General features: G+C 38.2%; 1 protein-coding gene across 2 annotated transcripts in view; it reads right to left on the bottom strand.

The window, feature by feature from the left end:
• Positions 1-1,382: 1,382 nt before the first annotated feature.
• Positions 1,383-18,337, bottom strand: part of LOC137290673 (dynein axonemal intermediate chain 4-like) — a 35,067-nt gene continuing 18,112 nt past the window's right edge. The window contains exons 6-24 of one of the 2 annotated variants that reach the window (XM_067821753.1): positions 17,744-17,925; positions 17,068-17,175; positions 16,093-16,162; positions 15,805-15,942; positions 13,129-13,167; positions 11,190-11,311; positions 10,472-10,574; positions 9,695-9,834; positions 9,360-9,446; positions 8,672-8,749; positions 7,639-7,712; positions 6,484-6,638; positions 5,789-5,915; positions 4,852-4,939; positions 4,336-4,464; positions 3,844-3,941; positions 3,316-3,391; positions 3,060-3,137; positions 1,383-2,606 (exon numbers count right to left, since the gene is read on the bottom strand). In XM_067821753.1, coding sequence (XP_067677854.1) covers positions 2,499-2,606; positions 3,060-3,137; positions 3,316-3,391; positions 3,844-3,941; positions 4,336-4,464; positions 4,852-4,939; positions 5,789-5,915; positions 6,484-6,638; positions 7,639-7,712; positions 8,672-8,749; positions 9,360-9,446; positions 9,695-9,834; positions 10,472-10,574; positions 11,190-11,311; positions 13,129-13,167; positions 15,805-15,942; positions 16,093-16,162; positions 17,068-17,175; positions 17,744-17,925 — 2,000 coding nt within the window. In that variant the 3' untranslated portion in view covers positions 1,383-2,498. The remainder of the gene's footprint in view (positions 2,607-3,059; positions 3,138-3,315; positions 3,392-3,843; positions 3,942-4,335; positions 4,465-4,851; positions 4,940-5,788; positions 5,916-6,483; positions 6,639-7,638; positions 7,713-8,671; positions 8,750-9,359; positions 9,447-9,694; positions 9,835-10,471; positions 10,575-11,189; positions 11,312-13,128; positions 13,168-15,804; positions 15,943-16,092; positions 16,163-17,067; positions 17,176-17,743; positions 17,926-18,337) is intronic. The other variant, XM_067821754.1, reaches the window with a different exon arrangement.

Here is an 18,337-nt window from a genome sequence, read left to right as displayed (position 1 = left end):
ACATCTTTCGGCCTATTTAACTTTCACCTTTTATTGAAAAGATTATTATATTACTGCAAAACAAAATGTTCTACAGATATATAATCAGTGTTAAGTCAGAAATTAAGCACAAAATAAATAAACATTAATGCTTGTTAACTTCTAATAAGTGTGCCAAATTTAACTCTGCTTTGAAAAATATTTCAGGTATATCTCTGCACGTCAGCAGTGGAAGGAAAGCTGAGATGTGATATGAGTCCTTTACCTCTTTTTAAAGCCATGTGTACAGGTATGGTGAGTGAGTGAGTTTTTATACCGCTTTTAATAATATCCCAGCAATATCACACTGGGGACATAAGAAATGGGTTTCACACACTGTGCCCATGTTGGGAATCAAACTCTGGGCTTAGTATGATATTGCTAACCACTAAGCTACCCCACCATCCTTCAGGGTATGGTCCTGACACAGGGGAAAACATAATTGGAACAAACCAGAAATCAAACCTTGGAAGAAAGAGTGTTGGTGGATGACTTACTCATCCCTACTTCTAAACATCCAAGTCATGATAGGGCTATACAAGCCTAAAGTGTGCTTCTCACTATATATAAGGTCATCTCTTGTTTTCCCAGAATAACCGCATTTGAGATTTTTGTTTTGGAAGGAGAGGTTTTACTTTTCGGTAGTAAGACCTCTTCCCAGGTTTTACTTCTCCTAACTTTATATGATCATCAACATTCAAATGATTCAGGAGTGTCTGAAATTAATTGATGTCTGAAACTAATTCATGTTTAAACTCAAATTACAATGGTTCTTCCCAAACAAGATTGGAACTGCAAATCTCAGATTGGTCTGCAGATGCTCTACTGCACTGCCACCAGGCCGACGAAGGTGGTGGGGTTAAATTATCTACTTTTAGTTACTGTCATTTAATTGACTTTACACGTGTTTCGGTTACTGTTATGTAGCATCATTAAATGATGATCTACATTGTAATTACCCATCATTGACAGTATATATATTAGAGAAAACACTGCTCCTCCATTTTGGTCCACAATGTAAAACCATCGTGGTCGGGAAATCCCTCCCTCTCCAGTTTTACATTGTCTACCAAAACCTCGGAGGGGTATTTTCACCTATACTTAGCAATGTTCACTCAGGGACCCAAACATGTCAGGAATTGTTGACATATAGCTTGAAGTTTCATGAAATAACATTGATGATAATGTAAAATTGATCCTAACTTACTGATTTGGTTTTACCTGCTTTCAACAACACTTTAACATATGTTATGATTAAAAATGAGGGGGTCATGATTACTGTCACCTTAAACCACAACTGAACCACAAGTCACTACACCAACTAATTGTCAAACAATAGTTCAACAAGTGAAAACAAAAGAACATTTTCTCTTTTCATATTTATTAATTTCCATATTCAGTTAGAATTGCATAAAACAAAACATTCTTGAACAATGTATAAGTAATATATATGATGGAAAAACATTAAACATCATTAATAACAAGATCGTATATAGTGCATGCTGCACAAACCTGTATCACAGATAGGTATTGATGGAATGGCTCAAATATGGATGGAATGTGACAACCTGAGAGAGTCAGTCTGAATATGCAGATGATCCTGAAGTTCCCCAAATATCATCATGACTCTCTGACTCTCATCAAAATCAGACATACCATAGAGTAGTTGGGAGAAGATCCTACTTTAACAAGATTGCTATGAAACTGGTCTGTAGTAATTCTTAAGAAACATATACTGGCTGAGATGCATTAATTATTTACAAATGTGGACAGATATATTGTATCACTTTGTCACATGTTATGAATATGAACCGTCAATCACTATGATGACTGACAAGACTTTAAGAAATATTAAAGGAGTCGTTTTTCAGTATCAGACTAAAATCTTAACTGGAAGCTTCAATATTGTAACTTCACAGACTTTTATGATGAAACACACTCAGGTTCAGAGAGTATGGTTTTATGTCACTTTTAGCAGTATTTAAGCAATGTCATGGCTCGGGACACCAGAAATGGGCTCCACACATTGTACACATGTGGGGATAGAAACTGGGATTCAGCATGACGAGCAAACGCTTTAACCACTATTCTTTCTTTCACACTTTGGAGTTAAATGCCTCCACTTGTCCCTATATCCGTGAAAGTAAGACATTATGCGTATTCATCACATGCTATAGATCTAGAACTTGGCTGCAAAGGAACACTTTCATCTTTTTGATAAAAAGAAAACACTGAATTAAATTCAGATTTTATCAGGAAATATATTGGTTTTGTAGTAATATGGAAAACATTGTATGACCTTGACAATCGTAAAATTCTACAGTTTTAAGAATACATAAATCCATACAGCTTAAGATGGACAGCAAGAGGTGATGATTTCAAATGAGTTCAGTTTCTTTTGAAGGGTACACTTCTGAGCACTGTGGTGCTATCAGGACTCCATGGTTGGTTTAACATATTGTAATACTGGGGAAAGGTGTTCAGATGTCCAGATCAAAGTCATCACTGCTTTCCTTGGGTTGTGCACCAGACACATTTTCTAACTGACTGGCTAGTGAGGCCTTGATTACCCCATTCAGTGCAGCAACCTGAGATAGAGACAATAGGATGTTACTGGTAAACAAAATGGAATAGAAAATATCTAACAATTGCTTGTTTGTCAGAGTTAGCAATAACCCAGCTCTATAACAAGCCAGAATACTCTTGAAATGATACATGATAATGATTTGGTATTTCAACCCTTGCCAGAACCAACAATCAGATTTGAGGGCACAAGGAACTTAACAGACCATATCCACTCCAGCACAAAATGTTACAACACTTTAAGCCCCTGGTCGGTCTATACCCTTTGATGTTTGTCTTGCTCCAGACAGACCACCTAGTGATGTATTGGGCAATATTCCAAGACTTTAAGATGATATACAGTGAAACAAGTCACTGAGCTTGCCCACTGATTCATGTTTTTCTACAAGTAAATTGTATATATGGTACTGGTGACACATCTCACAGGCTTCTTTGGGGTAAAAGGTGTTCCAACTCACCTGATCCTCTGGCGGCTTGGGCATACACCTGAGCTGGTAGACTGTCACTTGGCCTTCACTGTCTCCCACCAGGATACACTGCAATAGAAACACAGGTTGTAGGATAGCAGTACTGTTAGCCAACATTCACAAGACCAGATATGATACAATATATTAATAAAAGAACATTTCGTGAACAACTGCCCATCATAACTTCATGTGAAAATCAAACAGAAACAATTTCACAAGCAACTGTTAGGGATCATGAGATGCTTACCTCAGAGTTTTTGGCAAATGTGACAGATACTTGTTTGGTGTCTGTTGTAGGGTTGTTGATTATTACTGGGTCCAGACTGTAAAACAAAACAGAAACTAACTACACATGCAACTTGGACCCAACTTGGATTCCAGTAGTCACAGATTATCAACTTGATACAAAATGATGTAAGTACTTCCTCTGTGAGTTAGGTGAAAAGGGCTTAAAGTCTGCTTCATGACACCACCAGGAGAATGAACGACTGATTTGACTCTCTGGGCAGACACCCTCTACGGCATGGAGTTGGTCATAGTACTGTAGCAAAACATAAGAGCACTGTCATGGTGCTTTAAGACCATTGATAACTAATGAAGACAAGCTGGGGTTTGAAGCACAATTTTCAGATCCTCGTCAAAGAATAAAGCTAAGAAGGTGTTAAGTTCTTACAAGGTACATAACACGCAAAGCCTATCAGACATGTCAACAACATTCAAACTTCTTGCAGTGACAGAAACAACAGAGCTCTGTAACATGGGAGTCACAACTCACGTGCTGACATTGAGGTCCCACACTTCTACTGCTCCCTCATTGACACATGCGAAAACTGTTGATGACCTCGGAGACCATGATATGTCATTTACTGCTTTCTGAAAGAGCAAATGCAACATTCTCATTGATCAACTCATAAAATAAAAAATGTGATGCAACATTAAGTGCTTCAATTTTCACTGCCTTGACACTGATCTCACACCATGTTCATATATTTCCAGTATGAACTGTAGATAGTTGTGTCTGGGTAAAAGGCAAATTGGAAATCTGCATTTCTTAAACTAAACATATTTCACAAATAGATGACGTCCAATATTAGTCATGAGTGGGTATGCTTTTACAAGAAGTTTAGAAATATTTCAGATATAAGAGAGTGGGGGACACCAGAAATGGGTTATACACATTGTACCCTGGTTCTTCAGTGCGAAAACAGAATTCTATATCACTATGTTACCCTATGCCCCAATTAGTTCCAAGACTGAGTGTACATACTGTAGATGAGAGGAAGGTTAGGATTGGCTTCTGCTGGTCCTGGTGCCATAGTCTGATGCTCCAGTCAGCACTGCAACTTAAGAAGATGTCTGGCACAAACGGTGACCACTGGATCTTGTACACAGGGCTCTGGAACATCATGACCAATACACTAAAATACACAACTTGTCTGAGCAGACGTCCTCTGTGGCTGGCCAGCGATACTGGATTACATTCACAATCTGACTGAGTAAATTCCCTTTATGGCTGGCCAAGACTGCCAGAAAGATTTATACAATATATGAACTATTTTCACACAGTAAATGAATGAGTGATGAGCTGGTTACCACACTGCATTCAACAGCATACACAGTTACATGTGACTTATAGTGGGAACATTCTTGAGGAGAAACATTGATCATGGACATGAATGCTGATCCCAACTAACAAAATTATCCTCTCAAAAGTGTACGATGATTCTTAGTTAGATAGAAGATAGGATCAGTAGAGAGTTGATAAACAAAAGCCATAACTGACCGTATGTCCAGAGTAACTCTCCAGATACTGCTCATTGTAGGAACAAGAACATTTGTGTATGTGGCCCTCCTCTGTGCCAGCCAGGTAGCTGAAAGTGGCAGAACATTACAGGTTTCAGTACATCATCAATGTGAAGGTTTTGAATCCTGTGATCTATGAGAGCCTTTGATAGTATAATAATAATAATAAAAGAAAACCACTATAAGCATAGCACCAACATCCAGCTCAACCACTCAGAGGTGCTTTGATTTTCCCTCAATCATCATACTAACAATCTCAACGCCCTTGGGATCATACAACTCTTTCAGCCACAAGGCACACACCAAGTTAATGTGGCTGCCCATCACTACGAGGTACCCATTGACAGCTGGGGGGACTGAATGCTACTTTGTACAGTATTGCATTACTTCCAGTCTAAACTGGTTAAACCAATGGGTATGGTGCTGACAAATGTATGCACAATCAGGGCAAACTGGGATTGAACTCACAATCTATTGCAAATCAGAAAACATTGTGGTACCCTAAAACAACTGTATTGCCTGTACCCCTGCTTGTCAACTGGGCACAAATACATGAATGAAGGGCATGCATCAGACATGTTCAGTTGACACACAATAAGTTTGTGTTCACTGCCTTTAACATATTTTGTTGGTTTTGAGTCATGACATTGCATTATTCATTGTTCAACATCAGCTGAGTCTGTATTTCTGTTATATCACTAAGTATCAACTTGATGTGGAAGACAAGCCTGAAGTGACTAAGTCTACTGAAGTTCCAAAATTTTACAACTTCGGAGAAATGGATGAACAAAGCACGTAAGAGACAAAATCACTGCAAAGCTGGGATTCAAACCCAGAAAATTACTGGCATGCATGAAGGGATGTATCTCTGCACAGTGAATGCATCACTAATTTTCCACCAAGTTTAGAACACTTACATATTGGTGTCTCTTGCGTGGAAGTCAAAACAGAGTCCGCCTGCTTGTCGTGAGATAAATGCTTCTCCTTTCTTCTCTCGTGTCTTGCCTCCGATTCTGGTGGGAACTCTCTTCAAACGCATCAGATCTGAAGTACAATTATGATCCTTTGTTCATAACACTATAATAAATGAATGATCAGAGTTTTCAAACTAAAACTCACTTTAGTGCCATTTTGCTCTTTATTGCTCCATCCAGAAAATTTGGAATCTGAGTGAGTGAGTGAGTATGATTTTACGCCACTTTAGCAGTATTCCAGCAATATCAAAGCAGGGGACATCAGAAATGAGCGTCACACAATGAAACCATGTGGGAAATGAAACCTAGTGTGATGAGCGGATGCTTTACCCACTAGGCTACCCAAACACCAACCTGGGGTCAGTAGTCATGTAGGTGAAACTCCCAATAATGCGTAAGGTGCTATCAAACCAAGAAACAATCACGGTTACTCTGGGATTCAAACCCACAGACTACTGTCATAAGTTTGGGGGACGCGATTTGCTGCAAACCTATAACATGTGCCAGTTTTGCCAAAGAAGTTTTGCTAAAGAAGTTTTAGAAATGCAAAAGGTTTCTTGTAACTGACACATATTAGTCAGATCTAATTCAGACTTTTTAGTTCTACTTTCAACTGATGAATCGAACAACATACTAACCATAGCTTTCGAAACCCTTCCTGATTGACCACTGTGTGACCCGTCCATCTGTGGAGATAGACACTATGACCTCTGCCCTCTCATCCCCGGACCCTCGCTCCTTTTCGATCCACCTGATCTGCCACACTGGTGCTGTGTGTTTACCTGGCGATCCGCTGTTAACAAAGCAAAATGTGAAGAGAGATTGTGAGAGAAAGAGACATAGTTGTAGTTTGTATTTACTGGTATGAATATACAACCAGTGAGACCTTCATCTCAGTAAAGCGTCTTTCATACCTGGAGACTTGTATATGAGCTTACTGTGAAAGTACCTTTGTGTTGTTGTGAAACATATAAACAGTGAATTTATAGGTAGTCTATTCCTGACAAGCCAAGTTTGATATCTAATGAAACATTACTACAATACAGAATCATATTCATGTACCTAGGAGTTAAAGTGAATGACAAGTGGGCAATTTACAACTACATATTGCCATCCTATCCCCTTTCCTGCATCCCACTCCCTTCCAAACACACAACACGCACCCTATCCAGTCTAATTCAACATTGACAAAATGTGTCTACAATCTCAATAATCCATAACCACTTGGGTATGTAAGCAATGGTATAAATCATAATTCTTCTTTTGTCAACAGCAGTGCAAAGAAATAAACAATGTATAGTCAACAAAGAAACACATCACAAGTTCTTCCTGAAAGTAAAGTTCTTCAAAATAGAGGACTGTGAGTGAGTGAGTATGGTTTTAGGCTGCTTTCAGCCATATATTTCATATATTTCAGCACTATCTGGCATTAGACAGCAGAAATGGGCTTCACATATTGTTCCCATGTGAGGAATCGGGTCTTTGGCGTGACAAGTGACTCCTTTAACCACTAGGATACTCCACCACCCCAACACCATTAAGACAGCATAAGAGATATATTTATGCTACCTAATACCTACAGCTGTAGTTCAGCTGAACTGTCAAGACGAGCACTGTCTCCTGTTTAAATCATTATAGAACACTTTAAGCTTATTGTACAGCAATCTGGGTTTCATTTAGCTCAAATATTGCTAAACTAGCCTTTCACTGAAATATAAAAGACATAGTTTTCATCAGATACATAATTAAAACTATACTTTGAAGTTATATGAACATGTTTGTTTCACACTCACAAATTATCCACTATTGGTTCATCTTTGGTATGTTTGACATTGTATATTGCCACTCCACCATCATACATTCCAACCTGGAGCAATAGAATATTCATGTAAAACACAAGAAAACTGAAAACAAGAACAAGCATCAAGACATACATGTAGTTTATAACTCTTGAAAAGAAAGTATAAAAATCCCTTTTAGGACACAGTCTCATGAACGACTATGAATACTATTCATAAAAACTAGATTTAGCTTTAATCATTGAAGGGTATTGCAACAATTCCCATCATATTCAAAGGAAAATATGCATAACTGATGTTACTATACTTCCCATCAAAAGGTGAGACTCACTGTATGTTGCACATACATACATGGTTACATTAAAGATTGATTTCTCCACTAACTTGGGGACACCAACTGCAAACCTTATGCAGATGAACTGCACGAGGATCATGCATGAAATTGCTGACAAAAACATAAATATGTGCATGTGCTGCATGTGAACAGCTGCGTATGGTGTAAAGAGTTTGCTAGGGATTCGCCAATTTTCACAGAGTTTTATCATTTCTTGAACTCGAGACAATAATCTTTTGAATGTTACAAATTTGTTTTACAATACATGAGTTCATGTTAATATAATATTTGGTTCCTGGAATATTTTGCAATATTTAGTTTAGAATAGTTGCTTGAAGTAAGTGGCTATTTACAATGGTGAATCTAAACTTACGTAAAAGTACGTAATAATTCTCCAAGGTCAAATGGAGAGATAGCATAAATATCTGGTAAAATAAGGTGGGGTGGTGGGGAAACCTGGCTTCTTTTTAGTAACATGATACGTACATTCTGTGGCTAGTTCCATATCAGCAAGAATATTGGGTGTGGGAGGTGTCATACTAATCACTGGAGAACAGTTTTACTACAGTTTTAACCTAAAAGATTGGGACTGTTCTAGCATTTGGCCTAGGATTAATAACAAAAGAGATCGTGTCATCTCACTGGGTTCAATGCATATCATTACACCACATTATCGTAAGCCTTAATACTTACTGCTAGTAGGTTCGGGTTTGCTGTAGAGAAGTCCAGTGCGGTCACACCTTCCTTGCAGGAGAACACTCTCTCAGGGAACTGACACAGAAACAGAGAATATCAAACATAAACACCACAGGAAAGAATAAACAACTCTCTACAGATTGTTTCATTGAAGTGAACATTGTTTGGTTTTACTAGTCAAACCAATGGTTGACAATATAAGCATCAGTCTATAATGTTCAGTTGGTATGACAGCATGAGTCACAGGCCCACATGGAAACCACCCACACCGCAGTAGTTGTTTTATTAAAGCACAAGAACCTGACATGTGCATTAGAAAGTATGTGAGTTTAAGATGAGGCAAGATGATGAGAGTAAACCATAAATCACTTGTTTTCAGAGTTTATTGCTTGCCCTGCATAAATGAGTCAAAACATGCTTACTGTCTGTACTCAGTCCTTCCTATCTGTAGCTAAACAGAAGTCTAGACCACTAGTTCAGACCTGTATGTTACAAGTCAACGAGAACCATTATCATTCCATTTGCCCTAGTCAGCACTTTGTAGAAGCAACCCCACTAGCAAGCTGGCATGAATTTCAAAGGCTCGTCACTGGAGACCGCCACTGAACATTAAAGCAGAATGTTTTTGAAAGGACTTCTTCATCAACAGCCTTCTGCTGTAAAATATTAATGAAGTCACACTTACCTCTGGGTTTTTAAGTGACCATCCACAAATATACCCTCCTTTCTGGTTGGTAAATTCAAACTGACCATATCCAACTGCAATTAGGTCCTAGAAAGGAAAAGCATTTTATTGTGAGCAAGTGGAGAGGGTGGTTTAAAATGAATGTGTTGCCTGTTCAGTATACACTGGGACGTCTCCCTTTCAATTAGCTATTACATCAAGAATGGGTTATTGACGACTTACCTGAGAATACCCATAAAGAATCAGAAACAGAAAAGTTCACATAAAAGCAAACCAATATTTTCATACTCCAAAGAAACTGTTTAAATGTCCCACTTTTCACGTGATCTACTCACAGGGTTGAGTCTGTTCCAAGTCATACAGGACACATTCCGGCCCTTGGTCAGTGGACAAGAGTAGGACCACAGACGGTCCAGGTTTGGACCCATATCAGCCACACTGGTTTGCGTCATACTGGACACTTCTCGATCTATGTCTGTTGATGGATTTTAGTTAGCACTGCTTAATGCCACTGATTACAATAATTCAGTTACAACACTATGTGAAAGGGGGAGGAATCATGGCACTAGGATGACCACTATTCCTATTCTTTAACACTCCCTAACCCGTTCCATTGAGTAATCTCAAAGGTACAACTGTTAAGGGTTAAAGTTATGTCATGACTGACTTAGCATTTAGCACACTTTCTGGAATGAGAATTGCCATACCTCAGGCATTCCACACTTGAGCAAGATCAGACAAAGGATTCGAACCAGTGAGCGGAAGATCCACAGAATTACGTCACAAAATACATGGTGAGCATGTTTTCACACTATGTTCATTTACCCTTATAGCAATACTTCAGCAATTTCACAGCTGGGTTTCAAACATAAAGCATGTAAGGTGTAACAAGAACGTAATAGTTCTTTAGTGTAACAAGAGTAAGCTTATGCCAGAAAGTCTACAAATTTAGTAAATACATTACACAAAACACTATCTATCCTTTACATGAACTACTGCTGTTGATTGATCTGACATCAGACTATTGATTCCTACCACATCAAACTTATAGTTTCTTTTGGGTGTTCAGCATTTTCAGAAGTCGTAAATCACAAGTGCAATGTGTAGCTTACCTGTAATAATGCTATATCCTCTATACAGGGCCTGTTTGGGTTGGTATGAGTTCAAGTTGAGATTTCTTTCCATGATGAATAAATCACGCTTAAGGTTCTCAGACTGGAAAAAAATATTGCAAGTCTGTATTTGTGTTTTGGTTATAAAAAATGTGCCAGTGAGTTTTGAATTTTCAGACACTGTCTTGGGAGATCAAGTGATATTACTTGGCCAACCCTGCAGAATAAAGTCACTTGCAATAATTAATACAGAAACTGTTCAAGATACGTATATATTCAGATTTTGGTCATTTCTGAACAAGTCTTTGAAGGACATTTAGAAGTGGAATGCATGGAAAATGCAACTTCTTCATAGCAAATAACATGATGTGTGCAAGCGTATGCATGCAACTTCATTGTGCTTTCCTTTTCTGACTAAAAAATAAATTGCCAGCTTTATTTAGTTTAGTTAATATAGCAAACTGAACCACTGATGAATCTATCACAATGTATATCACCTAAATGCTCCTTGTCATTAAGACTGTCATCTTTGGATATTTAACTGCCCTGAGAACAATGCTGGGGATAACTGTTTGATTTATCACCACTGGTGTCAGTTTAACCTTTTCATTCACTGCTGGCGTGAAGTTTTATAGAAATGATAAAATTCCATGTTTGTTTTTAAAAAGTAAATTCTTGTGTTTCTGGTCATGTATGTCTGCATCATCAACCAGCCTACCTTCAGTATCTTTTCCTCATCATGAGCCTGTGCATCCGTCGGCATGGATGATACTCCTGTCTCCTTGCTGGCAAATACACTCTCTGACCCAGCAACTGACGAGGCCACAGTTGCTCGACTTTCTGAAATGACAGACAAACCTACCAGTTTGATTTTGGTATTGATTTACCAGGAATTAGACCAGGCAAATAGGGACACGTCCCTCAACCACTGCTTATATATCATTGTTTATTTCAAAGAAAAGTGAAGGTTTATGCAATACCTGAAGCTATAAAGTACATTGAAGTAACAACTTTTTTCCTATATGAGAAAAAAAACAAACCCCACAAACAACACTACTGTCACCAAAGATAACATAAAATTATTTAAAATCGTAGATGTTTGACTCTTCATTGCTTTGATGAAGTAACAAGGAACTACAGTTGATAAATACAGAAGTTAATTCATCTATCTTTAACTATTGTGAACCCAAGATGCAAATGAGACAGCTCACAGAAGCATGAAAGCTGTTCCAAAGAAAAGAGCCTTTGTGTTCATAGTGAATAGTTTTCCAACTGGTTTGTGAAGAAGATAAAGATCAGACACTGACAGTGCAAGGAGATTCCTATCAGATATTGTCGTGTTGGGAGGAAAAAGGCCCTAGGATTTTGGACATTTTGTGTGAAGAGATTTTAAGTTCCTAATTTCAAAGAACCGCTTTTATCTCTTTGAATAAAATTGCAACAGACCAAAATCCCATGACTTTCTTCCTCCCATCCACCATGACCACCACCAGAATATGAAATGGTTCGAGCCAATTCCAGACTAATTTTAATGATATAATGTAAAACTAAATATTAGAACCCTTCTTTTTATTAGTTCCATAACCAGTGGAAACAACATGACTGCTGAAGTTAAAATATTTGTTACTATTGAAATGATATGAAAGGGCAAATAATAAATAGTCTAATGTTTGAATTTTAAAAGATTTAATGTAGAATTGGGGCAAAATACCGACAGACAAAGTGGGCAAGCAAGAAGGAGTATGGGAGACAACTCCATGGGACACTTAAGCAAAATGACATAAAAATTGGCATAGAGCTTTCATTACATGGAAAAGTCTCCTCCAGGAGGATTTAACAACATTAAACACAGTTACCTTCACTCTGGTGCCCGTAATTGTACACATAATCAGTGAATTCATATCGGTATTATTAATATAAAATACATAACGTTAATAACGTTAATAATAGGAACTCTCTTGTTGACAGTTGAATAACCTTGTGCTTACCTCAGGACCCAACACATATTTTTATTGCTTCTTTGAGTGGTATTTTAGAAGATGAGAAGTACAAGAATTGCTTTGATGTGGTCAGAGATGGCTGAATTGCAGTCAGAATTGGTAACAGAGGTCTGATGTTCTTTTACTGAAGAGTTAATGGGTCGGGACGTTTCACCAGTTACATATGTGACATTGTTACATTCAGTATATATATAAATATCTACCTCCTGTTCATGTTCCATTAATGCTTGATAATGGTAAAAGAATATGTATCGAAACACTGCTCTTACAAATAAAGAAGCTTTTATACACAAGTTTGTTCTATATTATATTTTTATTGTGTCATACCTTACATTTGTGTGTACTGGGCATACATTTCTGCACCACAAAAACAATATTAGTCCAATCACGATCAACAATGCCAGTGGGAACCCATTCTAACCATGTACAGATCTATATTACTTATTTGTGATATAAAACTCAAAAATGTAAAAGAAATTGTCATCATACAAAACAATGTCCAAAAGATGAACAGTGCATCTGAGATGTATGTGAATATAAAAGAGTGTCGAAACAGAATCCTGTATCTCAAAGGGAGAGAATAGCTTCATACAAATGTGACAGCTGAAGGCACAAGCATGTATAAACTAGCTAACCATGTCATGCAGTATAGCTCACCTGTCAGTCGACTTGCGACTGATCTCACAATGATGGAACCTTGGGTTAGACACACACAGCAAAAAAGTTAGCTAAATACAAGCTTGGTACAAGCTCACTCAGGTTATACTGATAAATACAGGGCTACACAGCCTCTGATGAATGAAAATACACATCCTTGTATTTCCAGGTATCAAATATCAATTCAATAAAGATAAATGCCCCAAACTTCCTACACCCAAAGCTAATGTTTTGGAAGTAAATCTCTCACCACCAACCGAGCACAAAGTTTCTGATGCTTAAGTGAGTCTAAACTTTAAGATAATCCATCTTCAAAGAAGTTACTGATTACTAACAAGTTGTTGATATTCTTAATCAAATTGACAGACAATAATGTAATTTTCTGTATAAAACCGATATTTTATATTTATCGTGACTCATGCTTAATTGCTTGTCTCCTTCTTCTGATGAAAGTTAGTGGAATACTTGAAATCCCTATGAAGATCCCTTCTTCAAAAGAAAACATAAAATCACACTCATCCATGAGTTCCCTCCCTTTCCTCTACATTTTTGGCACCAATATTGGTCACATTATCAGCGATATTTGTCACTCTCTCAAAACACAAACATTTGCAGGGAAATCCAAGTGACAAAGGGGAAGTTATGAAGGGGAAGCTGGGAGGGTTGACCTCATGAGTCAGTATAAGTGTAATATATCAATTTTATTCAGAAAATTACACATTTTTCCTTATCCTGAGTCATGCTTGATTGCATAAACAATCAAATGGATATGGCAGTGGGTCATGCCACTTCTTGCAAAACATCCTGAATACCCCCCGAGGGAACTATACTGCACTGTTCTCCTTTTCAACTGGTATCGTAGAGGGAGCAACACTTTGATGTGTGCATGGACTCTCAATCAACCACCTCGTTCAGTGAAGGTATGAACAAGTAAAATGATAAGGGTGAGTTATTTTTTGCGGCTTTGAGGAACAGTGAACTGTTGTGCTACAACAAGGGGGATGAATTGGTGAATGTCTGAGACATCCTCTGCAGTAATGTCTCTGAGATAGTGACTTACAAACACTGTATCTGATTTTAAAAAAACCCAACCCTCCGTGGTTGCTGTAACTGAGAAATTTCCATGGAAAGTGAGCGTAGATGAGAGTGCTCTTATTTCGTGTGCATTAAAGGCTCGTGGTGGCTCAAGTCCTGTTGCCTTATATGCTCGTAATAGAACAGTTCTTATCCAGATCTAAACTGTTGTTCATGAAATCTCTATAGATGTTTCCGTAGACAACAGAATAAATAGATGCTTAAATTTCTGCCTCCTTGTGTGTGTCAGTTTTAGATAGATCTGGAGAGCCCTAACTGGACACAAAGATAGATCCTGTGTATCATGTGGTCTGCATGCTGTAAGCAGCACTGGAATGTGAAATTGTCTATCAGGTTTTCCTGGCAACTGAATTTTAGCCATGAAATCCCAAAGTTGCCCCAAATGAACCATATCATGATTTGTGGAGTTGAACCGAGTTTGTGCAAAATCTAATGCACATCTGGGCTGCCGTGGCTAGGGCAGTTAAAAAACAGTGTTTTCTGTGTTCATTACTCAAAGTATGTTTGATCCAATGGTATTTGTATTCCTCACTAGTGAGGAGTTGTAAAACAACATTCTGATCACAAGCCGAAGCTTTGAATGTATGTGGTTTATCCTTTGAATAATCTGAGTAGGTGAAATAACGTTAGAATTCCGGTACTTCCGTTAACTTCACGCCTGATTTCATAGAGATTACCAGTAAATGATACACAAATTTTTAATCATTCTTAACCATAAAACCATAAACCGGAAAATTTAGATAATAGTCAGAAAGAACAAGGGAAAAAGTGCTGTATAGGGACCCCAAGTCGCCCACACAACTTTCCTCTTGGGCAAAGAAGGAGAGAGTGACAATATAGCTGGTCTCGTGACCAACATTTGTGCCAAAGCACAGAGGAAAGATGGGGTACTCGTGGGTGAGTGTGATTTTATGTCTTCTTTTGAAGAAGGGAACTTCAAGGGATTTCAACTGTTCAACTAACTTTTGAATAGAAAAGGGAGACAAGCAATTAAGCATGAGTCAGGATGAGGAAAAATATAAATGCTGTAAAATGTCTTCATGAGAAAAGAGAATATGTTTAAGACACTGTCAGCGGACAAGTCAAGTACTGTGTCTATTTTCAGCATCGTGTCATGGGAACAAGACAGATACAAAACATGGAGACAAATGGAGACTGAAAATGGATAAACCATGGTACTACAATCTGTAACATTATGTGTAAAGCCAGCTCATTTGGTTAAGTTCAGAGAAGCCAAGCCCACAATGTGGCTTTTGGCTTTTAGAAATATCCGTGATAAACAGGGTCTCAAATTTGAAACATTGCAACATACAAATGTAGGTAGAAAATTAAACATTAAAATTAATCATCACTGTCTAACAACTTACTAGCCTTTGTTAAAAGAACAGGCTTGCATTATCTATAAATAGACAACAAAAAGAAAGAGAAAGAACCTAAAAATTGTCAACTAAACTATAACCATTAACATCATGTTGTCCTCATCTCAAGCAGAGAAGAGAACTATCAAAATATATACAACTGTCACTGAACCGATACTATAGCTGAACCAATCAAATTGAGCTGACCATCCAGTGTACATACCTGGCCTTGCACTGCCCCCTCTGACCAGGGTGGTCTCCCTGGACACTGGGGCTGGTTCACCCTCAGCCTGCTCTGGGCTTTTAGGACTCGTTGGGCGACTGATCGTTCCTTCCTCTTCTTCCTCTGCCTCCTCCTTGGCTGATGGGGAAAATATCAAGCATTGATCTAGGGATCTAAAGTACCATAATAACAAACTAACATTCACAGAGATCTGTCAGTTGTAAATAGAAGGGCTCATTACAGTGACTTTACAGGTAATATTTATATTAGAATATGATGGTTACTCACCCTTGGCTTCTTTTTCTATGGCCTCATATGTATCATACATGTCCCAAGTGGTTGACAAGATACCTACGTCCTGTGGAAACAAAGCAAATGCATGATAGTCTGTGTAATAGTTGGATGCTTCAGTCTATGACACTGGACACAGCACACGATCACATGGATAAGGAATGTGCTGCTCACAAGTGAAAAATATGAGACAATCTGTTCACTCCAGATTCTCTAAGTACTGTCTGATTTCCCCTCCAGGAACCATGCTGTTGTTTGATTCACTGGTTAACAACAGGTAGGTACATGGCAAAGCGGTCATACATATTCTTGGGTAATGGAGTTAGCTAGCTCCCTCCCATCGACTTGAATTGGCAAAACATCAGTAATTTCTGTACATCATACATGAATCATTGTTATTTGAATTAAGAGTTACTACCATGAAGTACTGTATAGGTTCAGCATTCCCAGCTGACTACATAGAAATGTAACATGCTTGTAAATGGAGTACACTGAAAATAATAGAAGAGGGCTCAGCTAGTCATAAAGCATCACTTAAGAGTGAGGTAAGGTAATAATGTATGCAGCTTTATGAGCAGGCATTGTGCTGGATATGAGAGCCATATATGCAGACCTTTACTACTACCAAGAGACAGGTTCAGGCTAGCAGTCTCAAATACTTCAGCACATACTGCTGTATTATGTGTATAGGACCATAAAGTCTTCACAATGAACCTTGGGCATCTTTATCATTCGGTACACATGGACTGGGAAAGGCAGGGGCCATGGGCCATTTTGCATGTTAGAATAAAAAATGGCCCATCAAAATTTTGAAGTTTACTATTGATGCAAGGGCCATGGCCCATTCTTAATTCAGAAAATGGCTAGTAATCCTGAAAATGGCCCACTATCAAAGTTCTCTTTCCAAATCCCTGCTTACAGTGACAACTCAATGAAACCTTGATTTGGTCATGCATTGATACGACTTCTTACATTGTAAACAATCTTAGTCGTCTGAATATTCTTGGTCTTTGGTGGTTCGTTGAATGTGTTCATGCCCCTCTCTGCATACCGATCATTGCCGACACGACTCTTTACCAGCTGCAACACAGTCATTCATACATCGCCTTAGATTATGTCACAGAATACGTGAATGTGCTATACCATGGTGAAATAGCCAACTGGGCCTTATTGACTTCTATTATACTTGTTACCCAATATATGCATATATTAACCTAGATTATTGATATATGTCACAATTGCCTCATACCGAATCTGCCAACTGAATCTTATTGACTTATTGTTTTATTTACTACCCAATATTCATGCTATGTATCATATTAAATATACATCAATGTGCAATACCATTTAGACAAAGTCAACTGAATCTGGCACAGGATAACAGATTTTTGAATGACATCGAATACTGCTTAACTCGGCAAAAGTAATGCTGCAGCGATTTGCAGTTGGTAATTTTGAAATAGAAAATTGTAGAGATATTGTTGAATTCAGCAAGTGACTGTAATGCTTGCAACAAATATCAAAATGTGTACCCATGTTCAGAACAAAACTGAGGTCTTCATTGTGATGAGTGAACATCTCAACCACATCTATACTACTGCCATTTTGCAACAGAAAAGGAAATGAGTCAGAAAAAGACAACATTTACCTCTTGGTACTGCTCATTCCTCATCTTGACATGATCAGCCTCATCTGACTCAAGAGAGACGCACACAGCTGGCATGTCCAGCAGCCATATTGTCTCCGTCTCCGTCAGGGTCAGGTCCACCATCTTCTCCAGGTCCATCTCTGTCAGGATTTCTTTCACCTCCTCTCGCCGATGTCGGATATCTGTCAGTAAATCAACATTTCTCATCAAAACCACCTTTTCATTAGACAGCAGTAATACGTTGTAGCAAGTGAAATTTGTTGTATACCATTTTCAGCAATATTCCAGTAATATCACAATGGGGAACACCATAAATAGGCTTCACACATTGTACCCATGTGGGGAACCGAACCCGGGTCTTCAGCATGACGAGCAAATGCTTAACCCCTATGCTATCCCATTGCCCGAAAACATTATAGGGATGTGAGCAATCTGCTTAGGTTTCTATTGGGGTCACAAGCATCATTGTCATGATATGGTACAAAGTTCCTGCTACAAAGCATTGTTGTGTGGATATGATATTAAAGTCAAACAGGCATGCCATACTTTTTCGTAAGTTCACTGACCAGGAAACTACTTAAATCAATGCTGTCA

The sequence above is a fragment of the Haliotis asinina genome, chromosome 7, assembly GCF_037392515.1.
Source record: "Haliotis asinina isolate JCU_RB_2024 chromosome 7, JCU_Hal_asi_v2, whole genome shotgun sequence".
NCBI classification, from domain to species: domain Eukaryota; kingdom Metazoa; phylum Mollusca; class Gastropoda; order Lepetellida; family Haliotidae; genus Haliotis; species Haliotis asinina.
The sequence above is the reverse complement of the archived record's forward strand: the minus strand, read 5'-3'. Positions and strand labels throughout refer to the sequence as shown.